The 24,580-nt window shown below is 39.1% G+C and overlaps 2 protein-coding genes across 2 annotated transcripts; both read left to right on the forward strand.

Annotated features, from left to right (window-relative positions):
• The first annotated feature begins 3,439 nt into the window (after positions 1-3,439).
• LOC117625536 (DNA repair protein XRCC3 homolog) lies at positions 3,440-7,722 on the forward strand. Its single transcript, XM_034357080.1, has 2 exons — positions 3,440-4,099; positions 7,666-7,722. The coding sequence occupies exons 1-2, from the start codon at positions 3,440-3,442 to the stop codon at positions 7,720-7,722; spliced, it is 717 nt and encodes a 238-aa protein (XP_034212971.1).
• Positions 7,723-20,284: 12,562 nt separating this feature from the next.
• Positions 20,285-21,512, forward strand: LOC117625537. The gene is made up of 3 exons (XM_034357081.1): positions 20,285-20,395; positions 20,710-20,810; positions 21,140-21,512. Exons 1-3 carry the CDS (start codon positions 20,285-20,287, stop codon positions 21,510-21,512), a joined length of 585 nt encoding a protein of 194 aa, XP_034212972.1.
• The last annotated feature ends 3,068 nt before the right edge of the window (positions 21,513-24,580 follow it).

Consider the following 24,580-nt stretch of genomic DNA (forward strand, 5'->3'; position numbering starts at 1 on the left):
GACGTAATATATTTGTTGAGCGACGTTGATTTGTTTTTTAAACGTCGTTAGGTATAATATAACCGTCGTTGAAAATTGTCTCTCTGATTGCAAATTTGCAACGACGTTAGGTATAATATTTGTAGATACACAAACGCANACACATCATCAACTTCCAAAAAATTGTCTCTCNGATTGCAAATCTGTGTCATCTGTTAAGATTATGATGTGGAACAGAGTTCCATCTGGTAAGATTTCGTAACCCTTGGGATCTCAGAAAAATCTGATTATGTCGGCGGTTTTCTATATAAACCGTCGTGGTTATTTCAATTCTTGTCATTAAGTAGATCTACCGACGTAGGATAAGAAAATCAAANAAAAAAATTGTTAACAAAAATTCTTATTAAGACGACGGTTTAAATTAAAGGTACGACGTATAAAATGAATAAATACGACGTTAAATTTTATAGTACGATTTAAAGATAACGTCGTAGAACTATACGAGAATGACGTCGATATATTTATATTTTCCNTCGTTGTACATTAATTTAATACGGCGATATTTTGTATTTTAAAGCCGTGGATTTGTTTGTAATTATACGGCGTCTTNTACGAAAACCTCGTCGTGTTATTTTATGAGTAAAAACGGCGGGTTTTATTGAAATCNTCGTCTTTACTTTCTACGTCGGTCGATTCATAACTTCTGCCGTTCTTTGTTGGCTTTGATTTTNCACTGCGGAAATCTGTTTCAAATAGACGTCGGTTGTTTAATTAGGTACATCGTTGTTTTTGAACAGCCATTTGAATCTCCATTTTTAGTTGTCTAAGGTGGTATTACACGACGGTGCTTTTAGAACCGTCGTCTTTTTAAAAACCACGACGGTTTTCACTTAGACCGTCGTTGTTTTCTGGTCGTCTTTTTCACTTTTTGTAGTAATGTGTCTATGCCAAAAAAAATAAAAAAAATTCCTGTTTTGTTTGAGTTTCTGTTCCCAACATCAAATAGATTTACAACACTCATCAATATTACTTATAGAATTTGTATAAACAATTGAAATCACAGTATTAAACATTCTTATGCTGGATAGAACACAAAGAAGCACCTGACACAGAGAGTCCAGAATTTGGACGATAAATTGCTAGAGCATAAATATTTCTAGACAATGTATGTCATTTTCTGCATATCATGAGCTTTTATTTCTAAATTCATAATTCAAATTAAAAAACTACTAGTTTGATGAGGCTTATCGATGAAACTTCTGACATTATCAATATAGAAGTAATAGGATGAATGTCGCAGCTGGTTGGTTGATTATTATTATTGTTAGGAAATAGGAAACTGTGAAAACATGAAAATTGGAAAATTCGAAATAGGAAATAGGAAAAAAGGACACTTGGAAAATAGGCAAATTCACAAATTGGAAAATTGAAAATTGGATAATTGGAAAATTGGAATATTGGATAACTGGATAATTGAAAAAAAGGAAATCAGGCAACTTGGAAAATAGCAAAATTGGAAATAGAACAAAAGGAAAGTTAGCAAATTGAAAAATTGGAAAATTGGAAATAGGAAAAAAAGGAAACTAAGAAAATAGTCCAATTGGAAAAAAGAAAATTGGATAATTGGACAAAAACTTAAAATTTGAAAAATGGAAATAGGAAACAGGGACACATGGAAAATAAGAAAATTGGAAACGAATTGAAATTGTGGAAATGGGAAACAAGACAATTACCATATTGGACAATTTTAATTACTTTTTGAATTAGGCAAAGTAGGCAACTTTTTTTAATTACATAATGGGAAAATGGGAACATAGAAAAATTAGAAAACTGGAAATAGAACAAAAGGAAACTTGGGACATTGCACAATAGGAAAATAGGGAATAGGAAAAAATAGGCAAAAATAATGAAAAATTGGAAAATTGGAAAATTGGATGACACATGGAAAATAGGAAAATATGAAGAATGGAAAAATGGAAACGAATTGAGATTGCTGAAATGAGAAATAAGACAATAACCATATTGGTCAATTTGAATGAGTTGGTCAATTAGGCAAATAGGCAAATCCCTTATTTGAAATTACATAATGAGAAAATTACCAAGTTCAGAACGTCCAACATACAAATATATTACAAAAAGGCATACAGTCAACTAGGTAATAACTCCCGCCCAATACTATCCCGCCTAAGACTCCTGCCAATCCTTCCCGCCAATTACTCCCCCTAATCCCTCCCGCCAATAATTCTCTGAGTTACTCCAGGTCATTAAAACCTGCCTATATTAATCAACCCAGCTGTTTGAAATGAAAACTTCCATCACATTAACTCCTGCTTACAGTCATTACCTTCCCCACTGATTTCACTCACATCGCATTTAGTCCCCTTTTTTTCCAATTAAGTTGTACACCAGGCTACAATAAATATCGAAGACCATGGACCATAACCTTACACCAAACCCAAGGCTTTCAATTACTGAAGGAGGGGAGACTGAAACACAAGCCAAGTCACCCAATTCACTCCCTGCAGACTTGGTCCATGGCATGCAGCAATGTCGAGGCAATACCATGTTTTGGAAAAATCTTCATGCAGACATAGTTTCAAAAATTGTGGAGGGCCAAGCTAGATGGGGTGTCATAAAAAACCGCACAATTCGCTCTCGTTATCATGCGCGCATGCATCTCCTACATATAAAGACAATGAAAGAAAAAATTGAAATTGCCCCTGCCACTGCAATTATGGTATTCAAGGAATCAGAAGCAATGGCCAAGTTGAAGCAAGAAGAAGTGGAAAGCGGATTCGAACTATTTCATAAGTTTGCAAAAATAGTGGATCCGGCAGGAAACTGGGCCAACATCACTGTGGCCGGGGTCATGAATTTCATGGGTCGCGGTCACCGCACTTGAAGAGTATGCAACTTCGAATTTGTCAACAGCAGGGAAATGGAACTATGAGGTGGCTTATTTTTGTATTATGTAACGATGGGGTGGCCTGTTGTTGTACTATGTAAGTTTGGAAATAGGATTTTATGGAATGATGAAGCCTCTTTTTGTATTTGTGCGTATACAGTTTATCAGTGTCCAGTTCAGTGGCGATATAGCAGCAATAACTATGCAATAAACATGCGTTTAATGGCAATATTATGTCAATAAGAGTACAATAAAGTGATGATAGAGTTACAATAGGATCCTATTACAGTACGTACTGAATCAGAATGTTTTTTAAATTATTTGGTCCAAAAAAATACTAATAAATAAACAAAAAAGTAATTACAACCTGGAAAAATGATGAATTATACATCCCTTAAAAGACATATGGCCTACAGTACAGACCTTCAAAATGAACTCTCTCTCTCTCTCTCTCTCTCTCTCTCTCTCTCTCTCTCTCTCTATATATATATATATATATATATATATAATGCATGCCTTGTAGCACCATCACATCCCCCTCTAAATTACACAAACATGACACCCCAAAACCTCATGCTCCTTCCTCTTTCAACCCCTAAATTATCCATTGGATGCCCAATACTAGATGACTGCTTGGGGGGTGGGATACCCTGCAACTCCATAATAGAATTGGTAGGGGAGAGTGGTTCCGGGAAGACGCAGCTTTGTCTCCAACTTACGGTACGAGATCAGCTCCCACCCTCACATGGTGGACTAGGGGGCTCCTCCGTCTACATATTCACAGAATTCAGCTTCCCATTTCGTCGATTGCAACAACTAGGCAACCTTTATCATGCATCATACCCCAACTTAATAAGGTTGGAGCCATTGGAAGACATATATGTTCATGGTGTTCATGATGCTCAACAACTCATCCATGTCCTTGGAGACATAGAAGCATTTATTGCCATTGATCACACCCGCCTACCTGTGAAACTCATTGTCATTGATTCCATTGCTGCATTGTTCCGATCACAGTATCAGACAACAGCGGCAGATTTGAAACGGCGGTTTGAAATGTTCTTCAACATATCTGGGACATTGAAGGGTTTAGCAAATAAGTTTGGGTTGGCGGTGGTTGTCACCAACCAAGTGGTGGATTTTATTGGGCCACATGATAAAGTGAATGGGGTGAGGTTGGGAAACTTGGAGTCCCCGGACACATCAGGCAGACGGGTGAGTCCAGCTTTGGGACTGGCTTGGGCACATTGCATAAATTCAAGAGTGTTCTTGGCAAGACATGAGCAATCTATTGAGGTTAACATTCGTAATGCTCCTTCAACAAGTATATGTAGTCAAACACATAGGACATTTCACCTTGTATTTGCCCCACATCTGGCCTATGCATCGGCCTAATTTGTAATCAGAAAAGAAGGTATAGTCGGAGTATCACAGTAACTGTGTAATATAGAAATTCTAAGAACTTTAATGTTTTGGATCCATTTGGAATTACATTCCAGTCCCTTTAATTTCGCACTCAAATTATAATAGCAATCTGGAAGCAATACCAGTACAATAAAAGTTCAATATAATAGCAATCTACTTTTCCGTGGCAATGGACCTAGCTACACCGATTGGTTAAATGATCAAAACTATTAAGTTAGTTTGCTTGCCTTTTGTTTAATTGTATTGCTTGTTTTGTATTAAAGTAGTTGTAATTCTTGTCTTTTAATTAATTAATATATTTTTTTAATTAATTGTATTGCTTTTTTTTTTTTTTTTGTGTGAATAAAGAAATCATTCAATAAAATACATTTTTATTCAACACATTGTATACATCAAACAAAACATAATTATAATTTTAAAAAAAAAAAAAAAAAAAAAAACCACAACCAAAGCATAATTCAAAACAAAACACAAACAAACATACATCAACACAAAGCAAAATTAAAAACAAAGCATCTTCACTTCACTTCATTCACCGTCATTACCTCTCACTACCTATAAGTGCTCCATCAAGTCAACTTGACGCCGTTCATGATATAAGATGATTGCATCTCCGTATATTGATCCATCATACAGTTCATGAAACAACCATCCTTAACCGACGGTTCATGCTCTAGTGGTTGTTCATTTGCTCCCATGTGCCTTTTATAAATTCTTGTAAAGGCCGTGTTCATAGGATCAGGTTCGAACATGTCTGAAGCATCATAATCATACTCATCCTCTATAATCATGTTATGGAGGATGATGCACGTCATCATAATGTTCTGCAACACATCCTCATCAAACATACGTGTAGCACCCCTAATAATTGCCCACCAAACTTGGAGGATACCAAAACACCTTTCGATATCATTCCTGTAACCCTCTTAATAGACAGAAAATAATTTTTAGGCCTGACTATACTATTCCACTATGCACTTCAATACTGAAGAAGACAAGAAATAGTAGAGAAGTGAAAGCAGTCAGAGAAAGCTGGCAAGCACTCGCATCTCTCGAGCAACACAGACCACTAACCAGTCCATTGAAAATTGAAACATCTTTGCAGAGATTCGCGTTACTCAACATAATGACCTTGAAGAAATCAAAGGCCACGCCCCCTTCACAAACAGCACAATAACTTTGTTTGTTCACCACACCCATCTGCTTCCATCATACACTTTCCTTTTCTAGTTTTTGGATAATCTTTCTGGCTTGAAAACTTGAAGAATCCCAAATTATCTTCGTCTCATACATCAAGTCGGGAAACTCCAATCAGAAAAAGAAATTCAGGTAGTTTTATGTTGCAATACATGAATTCTTTTTCTTTAGTTTTTAACGTTTCATGCTGGAAGGAAGTGAAACATATTGATGTCGTGTTTCTTGCAGTTCCAGTGGGTTAGCAGAAATTTAAGAGAAGGGTCAGATTTTGATGATGTTAACCATTTGTAAGGGCTTTGCTCTTACATATGTAACCAACAACCTCCAACTTCCCTTTCAAAAAGATATCTTGTTATTTATGGAATCAGGAAAGCATTTTGGAATGGGCTGTGAAAATACCTGTAGTATGACAAAAAATGCCTAGAGGAGGGTGAATAGGCCAATTTAAGGTTATAATCAAATAAGTAACAATAAACTTCGGTAGCAGGATTGATATGGCTTATCATTCTTGAAACGTGCTGAGCATAAAATAAAAGAACACGCAGAGAATTATTTTACGTGGTAAAACCCCACCTCTGGGGAAAATCCACTGGACTTCTCAGTCCAACACAAATTCACTAACGAATGATGATTACAAGAAGTACTCACACGCTTATCGTAGACACATTCTAGATAATGTTTACCGACTTCTTCGTAACTCAACTTTTGTCACGGGATGATCTTCGACACTCCTTATGTTGAACGCAATACTGGCCACGATTGCTTCAAGCTCGCCGGATGAAAACCGCCACCACGGTCTTGGTGCCCTCAACCGTATGAGTCACCGAACAATGAAATGAATGCAATATGAATGATTAAAGTGTTTGATAAATCGCCAAGTAAACATAGAACACTTGATGATTTATCTCAAATAAATGCACAGCAGCTTTCTTAGGAATTTTTGATGCTCAAACAAAATGTGGGAAAGCTCTGAAAACAAAGAAGCACGTCATATCCTTATACAAACCACAATCTCCTTTTTGCAAGAGAGAATTCGTCAGCCCATGCAAACTTCCCATCATCAATATAAGATTTAGATGCATTCTGAATGACAGAGCCAAAATTCCTATATGGTTCTAAGTAATCACGCCAAACAGGAGACCACAAATTCTATTCAATCATGAATATCATATTTGATCCAAAATGGATTCTGAGTGATTGATGCCAAATAGCCACTCTTTTAGGGAGAAACAATATCTCCTAAAACAAAATAATTAGACTAAACAAAGATAATATTTTAACTTGAATCAAAATAGAGTCCAACTAGGAAAGTAATCTCAAGAGATAAAATCTAATCCTATTAAAAATAGGGCTAACATAAAAGTGCTTGAGTAAAAATAACTCCAACTAGGAATCCTATAATGATTATGTCAAGATTTACCTGAAATCAGTTTCTCATATCGGTCAAGTCATGCCTCGGAAGTATGAGGCTAAATGAGTTGTGCCAAAACGTCCAGTAACAATTCTTCACACACTAACTTTCAACCTATACTAAAGTCTAAAAAATGACAATACAATTTTCATACTAACAGGCGGTTTCGGAAAACAAGAGGTACTATAAGTTTCAACCTCATGATTCTTTTTGTTTTGGTTTTCAAATAATAAATAATTGTTATATGACTATTGTATCTCTATGGAATTTTGTTCCATTTTTTTGTATCTGCGCTTTCAGTTTTTTTTTTTATTATTATTTTTTTCCTTCTGCAAATTTTCGTTTCATGCATTCTGGAATCTGGATGACAATGAATATTGATTTTGATATAAAAAATATACATATATTTTTAAATGACTAGTTATTGAGGCCTATATACAAATCGAGGAGGAGAAAATAGGGTCTTTGCAGACAGATAGTCCACAGTACATGTTTACATGGACTTGAATAAGAATTATTTTCAAAATTCAAAATTGTTTAAATAGACATTGCACTGCAGTTTTCGAAAAATATATACTAACAAATTGCCATTCAATGCTTGCAGTCTTACATGCAAAACTTTCTAGAGCATTGAATGGCACATTGTAGTTTCTGTATTATACCTACTGCCTAATTTCAGACCAAAACTATAATATGCAATGCACTGATTACTATTTCTTTTTCTCTTTTTTTCTTTTTCTTTAAACAGGTTAATATTTTGAAGGGTGGCTGGGATACATCAGACCTCAAGCACAAGCGTTCTTAGAAACTAGAAAAATACCAAAACTTCTGAAGCAAAAGGAAGGGCCCCCTACACCTGTATAGGAAGACTTGTCCCCGAATGAAGAACTTGCAAATATTTCTAGTTATGGTATATACATCTAAATTGTAATATAATCTTGGAATAGGATCCAACAAAACGAAACGGAAACAACAAACTGCATTCAATTTTCTAGTCAAATACTGCAACAAATGAAATCTGCTCAAAAAATGTGAGATGAACCCAAAAGCCAAAGTCATAATCAAAAGTACTAAAACTTTGTTCAAAACACATTTAAATAGGTCAGCAGTTGTAACATTTCAATATACTTGCAAAAATTATTCAGAAATCGAATTATGAGACAAAAAAACTGCACTGAATTTTGTGGTAAAAAACTGCAACGGTAGTGCAGTGTATGCAAAAACATCTGCTCAAATGTGATGTGAAAAGAAACCAAAAGGCAAAGGCATAATCGAAGTACAAAAAACTAATATCAAAACACATTTAACTCTATGAGCAGTTGTAACATTCCCATAGACTAGCAAAAATTATTCTGAAATTGAATTATGGAACAAGAAACTGCACTGCAGTTTCTGGTCAAAAATTGCAACAAACAAATGGAAACTGCAGTGCAGTTTATGAAACAAAATTTGCTCAAAACTGAAAGCAAGCATTGAATGGCAGTTAAAAACGAATATCCACTGATGAAACAATTGTATAATTTTCATTAACGTCAAAAAATAATCATAACATCAAATTAGAAGTTGTGTAGCCAATTAAAAGCAACTAAAAACTGCAATGCAGTGTTTGCAAAAACTGCGTTGCAAAAACTGACTATACATTTACTCAATCATATCTAACATAAGCAATCATCAACTTCGAAGGAATGTTCATATCACCGCCTTGCAAGTCTTCCTGTTGTGCCCAACAACACTGCATCGACTGCATTTCAATGGCCTTGTAAATTCACCAAAATCTTTGATCCTCTTCGTTGGTGGTCTTCCGGCTGGCCTCTTTGTAAGTGGCTGAAGCACAACTCCAACTGCAGAACTGTTGCTGCCCAAGCCTTTCCCAATATCTAGAATAGGAAAAATAGGACTCTCATTCGCTTTTCGAAAGAAGTCAGACTTGTAGTAACACTCCACGTAATCATAAACTAAATCTTTCTTTGCTAGAATTGCAGCCACCGCATAGTACAAGGAAAACCATCAAGTTGCCAAAGACGGCAAGAACATGTCCTTTGCTCGAGATTAACCATCACAGAATAATCAACAAATACTTCAAAAACAATGCAACTAGAATGATGAACTACCCAAGTCCTACCGGCCTCCGCGTTTTCCTACAGTCTAGTTTCCATCTCCGGACACAAAATTGTTGTCCACTTCTCCACCTCAATTCATCATTGAGAATCGAATACCATCAATTTCTGTCGAATCCCTTCTATCAAAGGTAGCACCGGCAAATCTCAAAACACACCAACCTAATTATTAAATGACTCAACTAAACTGTTTGCCATCTCCCCATAACGCATTTTGAAAAATGCGTTGGCATAGTGATCTCTAGACAAATCAGATATAAATGTCTTCACTTTCGAACTCCCAACAATCACCAACTCGTCCATTGCTACCTTAAACTCTTCCTCCGTTACAGCATATGCACATATACTAAATAAATTGATAACACGGTCTTGGAGCAGTTTCCCATAACCTGACTTTAGGTACTTCGATATCAAATTCTGCTTGAGGTGATAGTAACAATAAGAATGAGGCCATCCAAGAAACACAAACTCCATTGCATTTAACAAACCTTGATTGCGATCCGAGAAAAGGGTCACCACTCTCCCTATCGGTAGCAATATAGTAGCCGAAAGTTGAAGAAACCAAGTCCAAAAGCTAGAGGATAAAACCCTGCAACACAAAACCAAAAGCACAAGTATAAGAAACAAACAGAAACTGCAGTGCAGTTTATGAAAACAAATCTGCTCAAATTTGAAAGGAAACCAAAAGGCAAATCCATGGTCAAAGTACTAAAACTAAATTTAAAACACATTTAAGTTCATGAGCAGTTGCAACATTCCCACAGACTTGCAAAAATTATTAAGAAAATCGAATTATGAAACAAGAACTGCAACAAATGAAATATGCAATACATTACAGTAACCATACCTTGATTCCCATTATTTCTGGAAGCACAGAGAAACTGTCCCTTGTCCTTGGTCTTCCAAAACGTAGCATCAATGAACAACAAGGGTATGCAATATTGAAATCCAGCAATACAACTGCCAAACGACACAAAAAATCGTCTAAAGCGGTTAATTCCAACTTCACATTCAAGAATGCAGAGAGAACCAGGGTTAGTTTCCTTTACGGCATTCGTATACCACACTAACATGTTGAAGGACTTCGACTCATCACCGTGAAACTCCAATTTTGCTAATTCTTTGCCAAATCATTCGTGGTAGTATGAAATGTCTATACCATAATAATCTTTGAACTCGTGTATAATCTCAACTGGCTCCAGCTTTGGTTTTGCACGAATTCTGTCCACAAAGAGAGAGGACACCACACGAGACCTCATCATCTTACTCTTTGATTCCCGTATCAGACCAGCACATGTATGCACTTTATTTAACGTCCGAATTACAAAACAGCCAGTAGCTTCACAACGAGAAGCATAAACACGCTAGCTACAACCCTCCAATTTCTTATTTGAATAAACAGCAATTACCCGCTTCTTGTCATTGCTGGCATATAAAAAATTAAATCCTACTTCAAGAGCGTACTTGCACAATTTCAACCGAAACTCCTGTGCACCACCGTCAAACTTCTGACCCACATGATGTATATACATCTCCCACTTATTCAACAACAAAGGCTTAGTACTTGCTCTCTTCGACCTGCCCAAAAATTCATTTGTGTCTTCGATAGTACTAGAACATGACAACTCGCCCTTTTCACATGCTATGAACTCCTTATTTACACAAAAATCACCACTATATTCACTGCTCCCGCATAAATCCTTCACTAAAATATCCACACTCTTCGCATTTGATATCGACAAATATGTCCTCATCATGCCCAAATTGCTATCTGTTTCTAGTAAACAGCTCGGATAACCGGGCAGCGAATACCGTAACATGAAACTACCCAACTGTAAACCCCTAAATCTTAGACACAAAGTCTTCAAAACATCAACCATGGATGAATTTGACGAAACTGAAAACATAATGGCTTCCGACTTATATGTGCACTTGGCTGTGATACAAACCTCCATTAGCCTTGAAAATGCAAACAAAACAACAACAAAAAACAAAAAACAATTCAAATTAGTAAATAATGTAGATGAGTAGTTTCTAGTCAAAAACTGAAATAAACGAAAACAACAGTGCACTTTATGAGAAAACATATCCTCAAATTTGAATAGAAACCAAAGGAAAGCCATGAGCAGTTGTAACATTGCCATACACATCCAATGAAGTTTATGAAAGTAGTTTCTGCTAAAAACTGAAACAAACAGATGCATTTTATGACAGAAAATCTAGACAAATTTAAGTCCATTTGCAGTTGTAACATTGCCAAACACTTCCAATGCAGTTTCTGCTAAAAAACTGAAACAAACAGATGCCGTTTATGACAGAAAATCAAAAAACTTCGAATAGAAACCAAAAGGAAACTAAGATAAAGTACTAAAACTAAATTCTAAAAACAAATAAGTCTATATAAACTAAAACAGGTTTTAAAGTACTCATAGCTCAACATCTAGGACTGCCAAAAATCCCCGCAACCAAACAGCAGCTCAAAATCAAATATGATCACAAAATGAAGAAGATAGGGTTAAGCATTGAACGCCACAAGATTCCGTTTTATTAAATTTAATGTCCAAATTTTTTTTTTGTTGATGTTTCTTGCATTTCCAATATATATTTTTTTAATAGATTATGCAAGCATAAATGTGGTTTGGTGCCATTGGCCAAGGCATAAAATCTTTCAACCATAAATAATGTTGGGTGGTGGTGAAAAATTGTTCGCGATTCAAAATTATTCCCACAGGTCCAACCGTTGTGTTGAACGAGACGCCACTCCATGATTCAACGGCATCAAATTCTCCTTTGGATTCCCTGATGAGTCAAGACTCCCCAATTCAAAAGGAGCCGAGGCCTATTGGTGGAATGGCGGTGAAGGCGAAGAGAGGGAGTACTTCCAGCAATGATGCTGCAAAATTTTGGAGCAAATTGCAAGGAACGACAACATGAGAATTGAGTTAGACATGAAAAAAGATGCAGACAAGAAGACAATGAATGAAGAATATGCAAGAGAAATGGAGTATATATGCAAACAAGATATTGAGAGGAAGGATCGAGAAACCATGGCCATGGATACAAGCCGTATGTCCCCTGAAACAAAATAATTTTGGAAGCTATAACGAAGGGATGTTATGAGAAGAAGACTTTTCCGTGACGATGGACCTAGCTACACCGATTGGTTAAATGATCAAAACTATTTAGTTTGTTTGCCTTTTATTTAATTGTATTGCTTGTTTTGTATTAAAGTAGTTGTAATTCTTGTCTTTTATTTAATTAGTAGTTTTTCTTAATTAGTTGTATTACTTTTTTTTTTTTAGTGAATAAAGAAATCATTCAATAAAATACCTTTTATTCAACACATTGCATACATCAAACAAAACATAATGAAAATGAAAACCACGACCAAAGCATAATTAAAAAAAAAACACAACCAAAGCATAATTCAAAATAAAACACAAACAAAGCATATATCAACACAAAGCAAAATTAAAAACAAAGCATCTTCACTTCACTTCATTCACCGTCACTGCCTCTCACTGCCCATAACTGCTCCATCAAGTCAACTTGACGTCGTTCATGAATATAAGAAGATTGCATCTCCGTATATCGATCAATCATACAGTTCATGAAACGACCGTCCCTAACCAATGGTTCATACTCCAGTGGTTGTCCATTTGCTTCCGTGGGCCTTTCATAAATTCTTGTCAAGACCATGTTAATGGGATTAGGTTCGAACACGTTTGGAGAATCATAATCATACTCATCCTCCACAATCATGTTATGGAGGATGATGCACGTCCTCATAATGCTCCGCATCACCTCCTCATCAAACATACGCCCAGCACCCCTAATAATTGCCCACCGGCCTTGGAGGATACCAAAACACCTATCAACATCTTTCCTGTAACCCTCTTGATAGGTAGAAAATAATTTTTCCTTCTCCGATAGGGGATGCTGAATTGATTTGACGAATGTGGTTCACCTTGGGTAGATGCCGTCTGCTAAATAATACCCATTCCATTAGATGGTATTGTTGATTTCATAGGTGATATTCGGGGCTTCACCTCTCAAGACATCGTTGAATACCGGGAATTGACCCAGCACGTTTAGGTGGTTTTGAGATTCGGAAACTCTGAAAAAGGCATTCCAAACCCATGTTTCAAATCCATCAACGGCTTCGAGAATAATACTGTTTTGCCCTTTCCTATTCCCATAATCCCCTTGCTAGGCAGTTCGGCAATTCTTCCATTACTAGTGCATACTGTCGATGCTTCCTATGATGCTTGGAAAACCTCGAGCTTTTTTGTAGAAGCCTTTGGAGGTCCCTATGTGTAGGTTTGCGGATGTAGTCCCTGGTGTAGAGAGTTTCGATTGTATCACAGAATTTGACCAAGAATTCTAGAGTAGTGGACTTCCCCATATTGGCAATCTCATCCACTTGATCAACAAATGCACTATACGCCAACATTCATTTAACAGCTGTAAACTTTTGCTACAGAAGAAGCCCCAAAACCCCAGCATCATCACACTTCTGAACGAAGTATGCATCGTAATTGCAAACATCATGCATGACTTTATTGAACAAATGGCGTTGCATTCTATATCGCCCTCGAAAACAACATTAGAGTGCACATAATTTGGGATAAAGTAGTCCTCCAAAAGATTCTTACCTCGAGAATGCCTAGTCTATCCATGTTCGAGCCACGACCAACTTGTGAACCACGGTGGCGGCCTTGACTTGATATATCGAGCATACCCATTGCCATGGCAACTTGTTCATCATCTTATTGCTGCACCCTTTTTTTTTTCAACCTATCTACGCCTTCTTTCTTTAATTTCTCACTCTTACCTCTCCAAGCATCTCCTCATGTCTGACATTGAGAGTGGAGTATGAAATATAAAATCTGAGAAATGAAAGGATAGAGAAGATCTGGTGTGAGAGGTATGAGTTGAGCCTCTGGTTTTATAGAGAGATTTAGAAGATAGGGATGACACGTGGCGTAATTTTAGATGGTTGTTGAAACCCAAAAAATTCACGGTTGGGCCCGAATAAATTATCAGCCCAAAACGATGTTCTACTAAGAAGAGGCGTAAGGTGTAGTACACAAAAATCCACCACATGCGAGTTGTAATTCACGTGCCACGCTAAATAAATAATCGTCATGCTAGGAGTTGAAATAAAGTATACTAGCTCTACAAGCCCATGAGCCTTTCCCAAGGATGATAAAATTAAAACATGCCAAGCGACATGCCATGCCAAGCACAAAATTGTTATTTCGCACCCAACCACACTACAAGCCTAAGTGGGCCCAAGCCACTCAAATGCTCGGGGCTTGCTTGAGTGGGTTGTGGTATGGATGGTAATAAATCAACATGAGGCCCATTGATAGGCCGAGGAATGGAAAGTCTCGGGTCGCTTGGGAGCCTCGGGACTCAAGCCCATTTCTTAGGTCCAAACATGTGGGTGAGCACAAGAGAGGAAAAAAATAGCCCAATAGCCCAATCAAAATAGCCTATTGACTCAACCAAAAAGCCCAATGTTTAATAAAAATAGCCCACTTACTTAATGAACCACCTTAGCCCATACAATTGCCACAATGAGCCACAAAAGCCCCAGCCCCTTGCTTAAAAATAGAAGCCACAAAGAGAAGGTCTGAAGATTCATTGAACAGAGCTGCTGGGAGGTTCCAGCACATGGAGGGAGCAAGTTTCAAAGCCAAAAGATTCAAGGGACCAAGGGGTATTAGCATGTAAGATGCTAGGAAGAGAAGCACCCTCCAAACCAGTGTATATATCCCAACTCCTTTTCCCATCATATTGGGCCATGAAAAAAAGGAAAGGAAAGCAATAAAGGAGATGGCTGGGAATGGAAGTTTCCCATTGAGACAGCTAAGGGAAAATGGGGCCTTGAGCTAAAAAAAAAAAAAACTCTGTTATGGTGCAAATAGGCAGAGGGGATTTCATCAAGAGGGGAAAAGTCAAGGAAGGAGATGAGAAAGGAAGGGAAAAGCTTGGCCAAAATGGGTAGAAGCCATTAGGGTTTCTTGGAAAGTGATGGTTTCCAGTGGCTATAAAATGATGTCTCTTCCACCCAAAAAAACCAACTCAGACCCAGAGAGCAAGCTTCCTCTCTTACATGCAAAAATCCAGCAAACTCGTGCACTATTCACCTTTCTTCTCCATCTTCCTTTTCTGGCAGACAGAGCATCTGTCAAGCTGCCGGAAGAGCATTGTTCTTTACTTCTCCTTTCTTAGCCAAATCTCCTAGAAACTTCTCCTATCTGTCATTAACTCTTCCTTTTTTTTTTCCCCAAGAGAGCCTAAACTTCCCCTCAGTGCTAAACTTATGTTGATTTTAGTTGGTGAAGGTAACCAAAATGCCTGCTAAGGCTCTGCTGCCCTTTCGAAGCATTTTTGGGGCTTAATTTTCGAGCTAGATAAAGGGGACAATTTCATCAGTCTGCCCTTTACGGTAGCCCAGCCCATTTACAGCTGCCGGAAGAAAAAGCCCCCTACACAAATTGGCGACTCTGCTCTATTATCTTCATCATTGCCTCCAAAGAAGAAGACCAGAAGCAACAACATGACCTCCCAAGACGGGCCAAGTCATGGTGACTCGGAATCAAGGCAACATGCCTCATCTAGAGAAGAAGAACGTGCAAGTGAGGGAACTTTCACCCTCACAAACCTTGTTGCAACCATCCATGCAATGGGAGAGACTCAGAGGGAGATGGCGGAGACAATCAAGGAGCTGAAAAGCTCGATGCCCAAGCCAAGTGAAGAAAACGAGAAACTTCCACAAAAGGAGTCTGCTGCTGCTGGAAAGGGGTCTGAACAAAAGGGACCATCTTTTGTCACCCAAGAGGATGTCATTGCCATGCTGGAAACGGAAGGATAATGAGACATATCCGCCACTACCACGCAAAGATGAAGAATTTCATGCTATCCTTGACACGATGATTGCTGATGGTGTAATCAGGCCTGTCAGACCCTACAAAATTCCTACCCAAGAGGAGAAGAATGATCGTAGGTACTACCATTATCATCAATTTGTAGGGCATCCAACTACTGCGTGTCAGAGTCTAAGGAGGATTTTACATGCCAAAATACATGAGGGAGTCCTTGAGCTTCCCTTAAGGAAGCAAACAATTGATGAAGACCCCTTGCCAAAATGATGGGAAAAAGAGGTAGCTGCTATCATTACATGTTCTGTTGAAGTGCTCGAGGATGATGAATTGTGCCACCCATGGAGGAATGACCCAAAGCCGCCAAAAGCTATGTGGGAACCTTGCGAAAACATGGAGAAGGCATATTGGTGTAAATATTCGAAGCCTTCAAGTTACAACGTGCCATGGCCACTCGCTGATGGATGGGGTGACGACTCAAGCAATGAAGTTTTCATTCTGGACATGCCGGAAGAATGCTACTAGGGGGCTTCATCGGGACAGCAGGAAACGGCTGCTGTAACGTTTTATAACCTTATGGAAGCTGAAACAAGTGTGATGGAACGATACGTAAGTCTAAAACAAGGGCCCATAGCTTCACAGGTGCTCCAAAGAAACCCGAAGTTCAAGTCACTCTTTGACCAACTTGGTTTTGGGCCTCAAGCAAGGGAAGCAGCTGTCATAGCTCTTATGAACATCTATGCGGAGTCTAATCCTCATTGCTTCACTGCTCAACCAGAAAGGTCATCCTTGGAAAATGACAATGTTATTGTCTTCACGGACGAAGACATGGAATGTAATAACCCAAAACAAAATATCAAGAAAATAACAAAATATCTAAAAAGTAGGATTAATATCTTCTAGCAAAAAGACAAGTTTGCCCTCACATATTTTAATAGAGAAAAAGTTAACTTTTTGATCAAGAAAGAATTTGGTAATTCCGCTTGCGCTGTTGCGTAGAACACGGCGAAACGAGTTCGTAGACACGGAGTAGACTCGAATCGGAGTTGTAACGAAGAAAATACGATCAAAATACCGCGAAGAGAAAAATGATAATTTGGCCAAAAAGTCAGATTTTTATCCCTCTCCTCATTTCTCTCTCCTCTCTCTCTCTCTCCTCCCGATTCCAGCGAGCAGCCTGACCTTTCCTCCTTCCCGACGTCACCATGGCCTCCACACTTGGAACCGATCTCCGTCGTTGGTACCAAACGAACCACCACTCGACCGCCGTCATTTCCTGACCCGTCGCCGCCGTTGCCGTGGCCGTGGCCGGAGCTCGCCGAAATCTGCCATTGTTTGCCGATTTCCAGTTCAGACTTCCAGCTCGTTTTTCTCCTTCAATTCTCCACCAAATCGATCGAGTAAGGTATGGTTTCTCAGCTATTTTTCGTGTTCTAGCTGATGGATGTATGGGTTTCGATCGATTTTGGCTCTAGAACGTTCGATTTTCGACTTGAAATTTGGCCAAAACTTCGGCCGCCGTGATCGGCCATTTCCGGTCACTTTTTGGGGTATGTCCAAGAACAAAAGTGACTCCAAATGGGGTGTTTTACCTAGGATAGGAGTTTGGAGTCTTGGTTTCGAGGTTTTCTGGCAACCCAAAATTGCTTTGGACACCCGAATCTGCCCACGCGTGTGGCGGTGCGTGGGAAAGGGTGGTGGAGTGACTCTAGACAGTTTTGAGATCCTCGTGTCGTCACGAGCGCGTAGGATTTCACGGATCTCGATTCGGAGTCCGTTTGAGCCCCGAACGGATTTTCCATATCGCGCGATCCTTGGGTGCAGTGTCGTCCAATTGTTGGATCGTACTGAATCTTGGATATGTCGGTCTACATGATTCCAGGATCGTGTATGATTTGACGGATTGCAAATCGGAGTCCCGGATACTCCGAAATCGCGAACCCTGTGGCTAGGGTTTGAATTTTAAGCGATAACGCGATTTTGGCTAATCCGACCGTCCGTTTCGGACCAAATTCGCGGAACATGGTTCCTTCTCTATGAAGAACCTTCAGAGAAGCCCAGATTGGCCATCGGAGATCGTGGACCCCACGGGTTCCGGATCGGCCGATCTGGCAGTTTATCCCTTAGTTAAGCATCGGGTCTTCCAAAACTGATGTGGTAATAGGAGTAACTTTAAAGCCAGTGCACGTATTTCTAGGAGCCGGGGGCAGGGTGTTTAATTTAAATTCTTTTTATTCAGCAGTTTATTAATTTATTATCCATAGTTAATCATGCATCAGGGGTCCGATCGACCCGCAGGAGTGGCCTTTGAAGGGTCCAGCTAGCTCGGACCAACTGTGAGTGGACTTTCTTTCATACAGGCTTTTATATAAATAAGCAGAGAGATGATTTATATAAATAAGATTTTATAACTGATTTTATATTAATTTTATATAAATAAGTTTTTATAAAATCAGCTTATCTGAATAAATTTCAGTATCTGATCTTGAATAAGTGTTATTACATGTTTTCCGAGCATGAAATGTAGCGTAAAGCATCCTAATTTTTATATTACTCAGTTGAGCAGTAGATTTGAGATTTGTGATACAGAAATGGCAGCTTACTTTAGATTTATCAGATTACAGAGACTTATCAGGTTTTTCTAAAATAGTTGTTTAGAACCACCATGTACCCACCCTTTCATTTGGTGATTACCCTCAGACGGACCGATGTCTACGGACATCCAGTCTGTTTACAGTTCAGTTAGTGCACTTGACTTTGCCTCACGAGTTTCGGGGACGCTCGGACCGTGAGTGCCAGGATTTGCGGCTCGGCAGACTTGGTGTCCCGAGACCTGCCAGGATTGCGGCTCGGCTGACTCTGTGTCCCCGAGACCTGCCAGGATTGCGGATCAGGCTGACTACGGTCCCCTGCATCCTGCCAGAGCGACTCGAGCTGACTTGGTGTCATCGAGGAATCTGCCGGCGGATCAGGCTGATCATAGTCCCCTGATTTCGCCAGTTTGCGGCTCGGGTAGACTGCGTGACGCCCGAGACCTGCCAAGGGAATTGACGGATATGACAGGGGTACAAATAGGTGGTAGTTTCAAAGGATTTTGAACTTTCTTTTATCCACTTATGACTTTCAGTTATTTTATACCAGTTTCTTGATATTCGCGCATTTATATCTTTATATATTTGTTCAGTTATACGAGTATATTCATTAGTATGTTTTTACATGCTTATTTGAATACCTTGTATCGACATATAGACAAATCATCGATTTATATCCTTACTTAGCTTTAAATGGGGGTTATTATGATTGTAAACTGTTTTCAAGAATCTTATGTTTGGTCCACTCACATTTTCAACCTGTTTTTCGCCCCTAGGCCGTAGAAGTGTGCAGGATCCACCACCGGGCTATTCATAGCTTCCGCGCCACCAAAAGAGGTAGAGTTTTGTAGAAAAGCCCTTGAAACCCTGTAAAATTTAGAAAATGCTCTGATATCTAGTTTGAGTGGAAAACTGGAGCTGGTGAATACTTGGTTATTCAATTTTGGCAGTTGGTGTAGATTTATTTGATTGTTTGACAGGTGGAAAAATTTGGATTTGGTCAAAATACAGGGGAGACTCTGCCGAATTTTCGGCAGAAGTCTAAAGAAAGTTTTCCTAGTAACTATAGCAGGAGGGGTAAAATGGTCATTTGTGCCCGACAGCTGCCAGATGTCGGACACGCACAGGGCTTGGTTCGAATTCCAAAGTGGAATTGGGATCGGGTCCTGTCATGGAAGTTCCATATTTGGATCATAGAGGGCCACTTTACTTGGAAGGACAAATCAACGATGTGTTTATAAGAAGAGCTTTGATAGATACGGGTTCCTTTGTCAATATATTGCCTTTGTCCGTGCTTACGACAGCAGGTATTCCATTATCCAAAATTGTGCAATCTCAAACAAGCATCAGCGGTTTTAGGAATAAGAGTGAAGTCACAGTCAGGCACATGCAAGTAAATTTGAAGGTTGGGCCAATTCGGTCACTTACCAAGTTCTATGTCATAGACATGGATGTGGCCTACCATGCTTTGTTGGGAAGGCCATGGCTCAACAAGCATAAACTTGTGGTCTCTACTTATCATCAATGTGTGAAGGGAAGGATCAAGCTGAGGCCATTCCGCATACCTTGAAATCAAGCACCATTCAACAAAAATGAAGCTCACTACTCCAAGGCAGAATTTTACACCAAATGCATAGGTGCTGGAAGCAACCCATCCAAGGATTTCGGGACCTATCTTCCTTCATGGACTGAAATCCATGATCTAAGCAACGAGGAGCTCATCACCATTGTCGATCGAGAAAGAAAGAGGCACTCGGAAGTCAACAACCATGCCTACGATCGTCCCCAATGCGTCCACCGCTTATGATGGGACTGGGGGCTTAACCGTATCCTACGGGAAAGCCCCGAGTATGGGGGAGAAGCAATGCAAGCAAACAGCCGTAAGGGTCCAGATGACAAGGCACCCACGCCTTGTGCTTTCCAAGAGCCAATGACAGCACCTAGACACATGCAAGATGGATCAACAGCGGTAGCTAAGTAGCTGGAAGCAATTGATTTGGGTGAGGATCCCTCTGCCTCAAGGCCCATCTCCATCAACGTTCATTTGACAAGTGAGGAGAAGGAGGCCTTGGTATCTTTGCTAAGGGAATACCGAGATGTGTTCGCTTGGAGCTACGAGGAAATGCCTGGCTTAAATCCAAACTTAGTAAGTCACACTTTGAATATTGAGCTTGGTACGAAACCTATTGTGCAGCCAAGCAGGAATTTCCATCCTGAAATTGAAAAGCAAATCAAAGTGGAAGTCAAAAAGTTGTTGGCTGCTGGGTTCATCAAGCCAATCAAGCACCCGACATGGTTAGCAAATATTGTCCCTGTGAAAAAGAAGACTGGTGTAATTAGAATATGCACGGACTATCGGGATCTCAACTGAGCTTGCCCAAAGGATGAATTCCCGCTGCCCAACATGGATATCTTGATCGATTCAACTTCGAGTCAAGGCTTGCTGTCATTCATGGATGGGTTTAGTGGCTACAATTAGATCAAGATGTCAACCAAAGATGCTGAGAAGACTGCATTTCGAACACCGTAGGGGAATGTTTATTACACAGACCATTGTGGAGAGGGCTAGGTGTATGATAATTTTGGGCTGAAGCTGTTAACACTACAGTATATATCCTAAATAGGTGTCCAACTAAGGCTTTGGACAAGAAGACTCCTTTTGAAGTCTATAGTGGTAGAAAGCCAGGAATTAAGCACTTAAGAGTGTTTGGTTTTTTGTGCTATGCACATGTTCCTAGTCAACAAAGACAGAAGCTCGATTTGGCTAGCACAAGATGTGTGTTTCTAGGATATGGAAGCTGTGAAAAGGGCTACAGGCTTTACAACATCGCATCTGGAAGAGTAGTTATTTCCAGAGATGTTGTATTCAATGAGGAAGCAAGCTGGAATTGGAATAGGCAAAAGGAATGCAGTATCTCAGTTCCACTCATTGATATGCTTACTGAGAAAGAAAAGGAGACTGGTGCAGCTAGCTTGCCTCAAGCAGAGACCTCATAAGAAGAGCATGTTGAAATTGGTCTAGGACCACAAGATATTGATCATACTCCTCTGAAATATAAAAGTATTGCTGAAATATATGAAAGATGCAATCTGTGCATCATTGAGCCTGAGACATTTGAAGAAGCTGTCAAAGATGAGTCATGGCAAAAAGCAATGGAGAATGAAATTGCAATAATAGAGAAGAACAACACTTGGGAGTTGGTTAATAGACCATCTGATAAACTAGTAATTGGTGTCAAATGGGTCTATAAAACCAAGTTGAATCTTGATGGCTTGGTTCAGAAAAATAAAGCAAGGCTTGTTGCCAAGGGTTACTCTCAAAAGCCTGGAATAGACTTTAATGAAACCTTTGCACCTGTTGCTAGGCTTGATACAATTAGGACATTGATTGCTTTGGCTGCACATAAAGGCTGAAAGCTGTTTCAACTAGATGTGAAATCAACATTTTTGAATGGAGTATTACATGAGGAAGTATATGTTGATCAACCCTCTAGATTCATTAAGAACAAAGAGGATAGAGTTTACAGACTCAAGAATGCATTATATGGCCTTAAGCAAGCTCCAAGAGCTTGGTACGAAGAAATCAACTCTTATTTTACAAAGGCTGGTTTTCAAAGTCCTAGTGAGGCAACATTGCATGTGAAATCTGCAGAAAGTGGAATACTCATTGTTTCCCTGTATGTGGATGACATTATTTACACTGGAAGCTCAGGAGAATTGATGATGGAGTTCAAAACTGAAATGATGAAACAATATGAGATGACTGACCTTGGGTTATTACTTTATTTCTTGGGTTTAGGTGTGATACAAACAGAGTCCTACATCTTCTTGCATAAGAAGAAATATGCAAGGACATTGCTAGACAAGTTTGGTTTCAAAGATTGCAAATCAGTTGCTGCTCCTCTTGCAGTGAATGAAAAATTATCTAAGATGGATGGGAGTGAACAAGCTGATGAAAGTGTGTGTAGACAAATAGTTGGAATTTTGTTATACTTGACTGCAACAAAACCGGATCTCATGTTTGCTGCAAGCCTTTTGGCTAGATTTATGCATGGTCCAACCATAAAACATATGGGAACTGCTAAGAGGATACTCAGATACATTCAAGGCACACTTGATTATGGCATAGCATATGAGAAAGGGAAAGAAGCGATGGTTTTGGGCTACTGTGATAGTGATTGGTCAGGAGTGAAGATGACATGAAAAGCACAGTTAGATATGCATCTAGTCTTGGATCAGGTGTATTTTCTTGGGCATCTGTCAAGCAAAGCAGTGTTGCACTATCCACTGCAGAAGCTGAATATGTTAGTGCAGCAAAAGCCACTGACAAGCAATCTGGCTGAGATTTGTTCTCTCAGATTTTGGTTAAGAATAGGTTGGTGCTACTCCAATTCTATGTGATAATAGTTCAGCTATAGCCATAACCAAGAATCTTGTGCATCATCAAAAGACAAGGCATATAAACAGAAGATTTCATTTCATTCGAGATGCGTTGCAAAATGGAGAGATTGATTTGTTATATTGCAAGACTGAAGAGCAAACAGCAGATATTTTTACCAAGGCATTGGCCAGGGATCGGTTTGAATACCTGAGAAGAAAGCTTGGAGTAATCCCAGCTAAACACTTAGAAGGGAGTGTTGAAATATAAGTGTTTTAGTTGATATTGTTTTGTATTTAGTTTAAATTTACAGATTTAAATGTGAGCCCTTGGATTACAGTCCAAGTGGACAGCTAAGATGTAATCTTAGAATAGAAGAATGGATGGCTAAATTTGGATGATGTAATGTGGGAATATTCTGTTCCCAACAGTTAAGTGTGCACAGTGTGTGCTTGAATTAGAATGAGAATTCATCTGCTTCTTCCTCAAGCTCTGATCTCTCCAAAATCTAACATTTTGGTCAGTCTGCTTACAAGTTTCAATTCTTTTTGTTGTTCTAACTAGGTACAACAACATAATTTCGACGGAATCCGAAAAAGCTCCCACTGTAAGGAAGTGGAAAAAAACGAAGTGGGAAAAAAAGCAATGCTCCAGATGTGGGGATAACATGGGATTGCATCTGCATCATCTGGAAGAAGTTGGTGTCATCTGAGGAGAGGCCTAAGAATTTAATTTATTTTTTGCAATTTTGAGAGATGAGAATGAAGCCCCCGTGGACCAATAAAAAATCATGTATTTTTCAGAGATGGGATTTGTACGGTTGTACAATTCTTTGGATTCCACTTTATAGTATGCATGTGAATGACTATTTAATATACTTATCTCAGCTTCCCTATTTTCCGTTTTAAGTTATTCATAAATCATTTCTATTCAATTTCAGTTCTCTAATCAGGTTTCGAATTGGCTATTTAATACATGTTGGTAAACATTTGTACTGAACAATTTCACTAATTAGCTGGAGCCAAGTCGTGGCTCCGCTCTTTGTTCTAATATTATTTTGTACTCGGTAACAATTTCAGTAAGTTGAAGTCGTCTTTTTTGCAATATAATCTGAAGTTGCTGAAGAGAGAGTCTCAACAGTCGACTATGTAGAAGAGAAAAAAAAGAGAGAAACTGAAGAGAGTTGCCACACCTTCAAGAACTGGAAGATTTATTTATTTATTTGAAACAAGTGAATCGAGTTTGTAGCCCCAACTAATATCCATTTTACAAACATTTTATTAGTTTTGACATTCAGTAATAGTCAAGCCCAGTCTACCCAATAAGAGATCAACACGTGGACTCTAACCACGAGAGATCAACTAATGGCTCGGTCAAATGTCGACCACACCCCACGAGAGGGGTGGCCCCTAGAATTTTCCTCAGGCGGCGCTGTGCACCGCTTTTCATTAGAGCATGTCCAGCGCTGCTGGCTTGCCCAGGTAAGAGGGGGCCTAGGCCTAGTTTTTGTCTCCAACGCACAAAGGCAAGTCCAGGCAATTGATGGGGGCCACAAGTCTAGGCAGGCCCAAAGTCAAATCTTGCTTGAGTTTGCTAACGTCATTGATGACGTCAGCAACTACAAAAATTTTAAAAAAAATCAAAATTTTCAGATTTTATATATATATAAATACCTAGTCTTATTTTT

The sequence above is a fragment of the Prunus dulcis genome, chromosome 4 (genome assembly GCF_902201215.1).
Source record: "Prunus dulcis chromosome 4, ALMONDv2, whole genome shotgun sequence".
NCBI lineage: Eukaryota > Viridiplantae > Streptophyta > Magnoliopsida > Rosales > Rosaceae > Prunus > Prunus dulcis.

Coding starts and splice junctions, on each gene's coding strand:
- LOC117625536 (XM_034357080.1), top strand. CDS start 3,440: ATGACACCCCAAAACCTCATGCTCCTTCCTCTTTCAACCCCTAAATTA. Junction 4,100..7,665: donor CGGACACATCAGGCAGACGG/GTGAGTCCAGCT, acceptor TTCTTTAAACAG/GTTAATATTTTGAAGGGTGG.
- LOC117625537 (XM_034357081.1), top strand. CDS start 20,285: ATGCCTACGATCGTCCCCAATGCGTCCACCGCTTATGATGGGACTGGG. Junction 20,396..20,709: donor AGCAATGCAAGCAAACAGCC/GTAAGGGTCCAG, acceptor CCTATTGTGCAG/CCAAGCAGGAATTTCCATCC. Junction 20,811..21,139: donor CCAATCAAGCACCCGACATG/GTTAGCAAATAT, acceptor TATCCTAAATAG/GTGTCCAACTAAGGCTTTGG.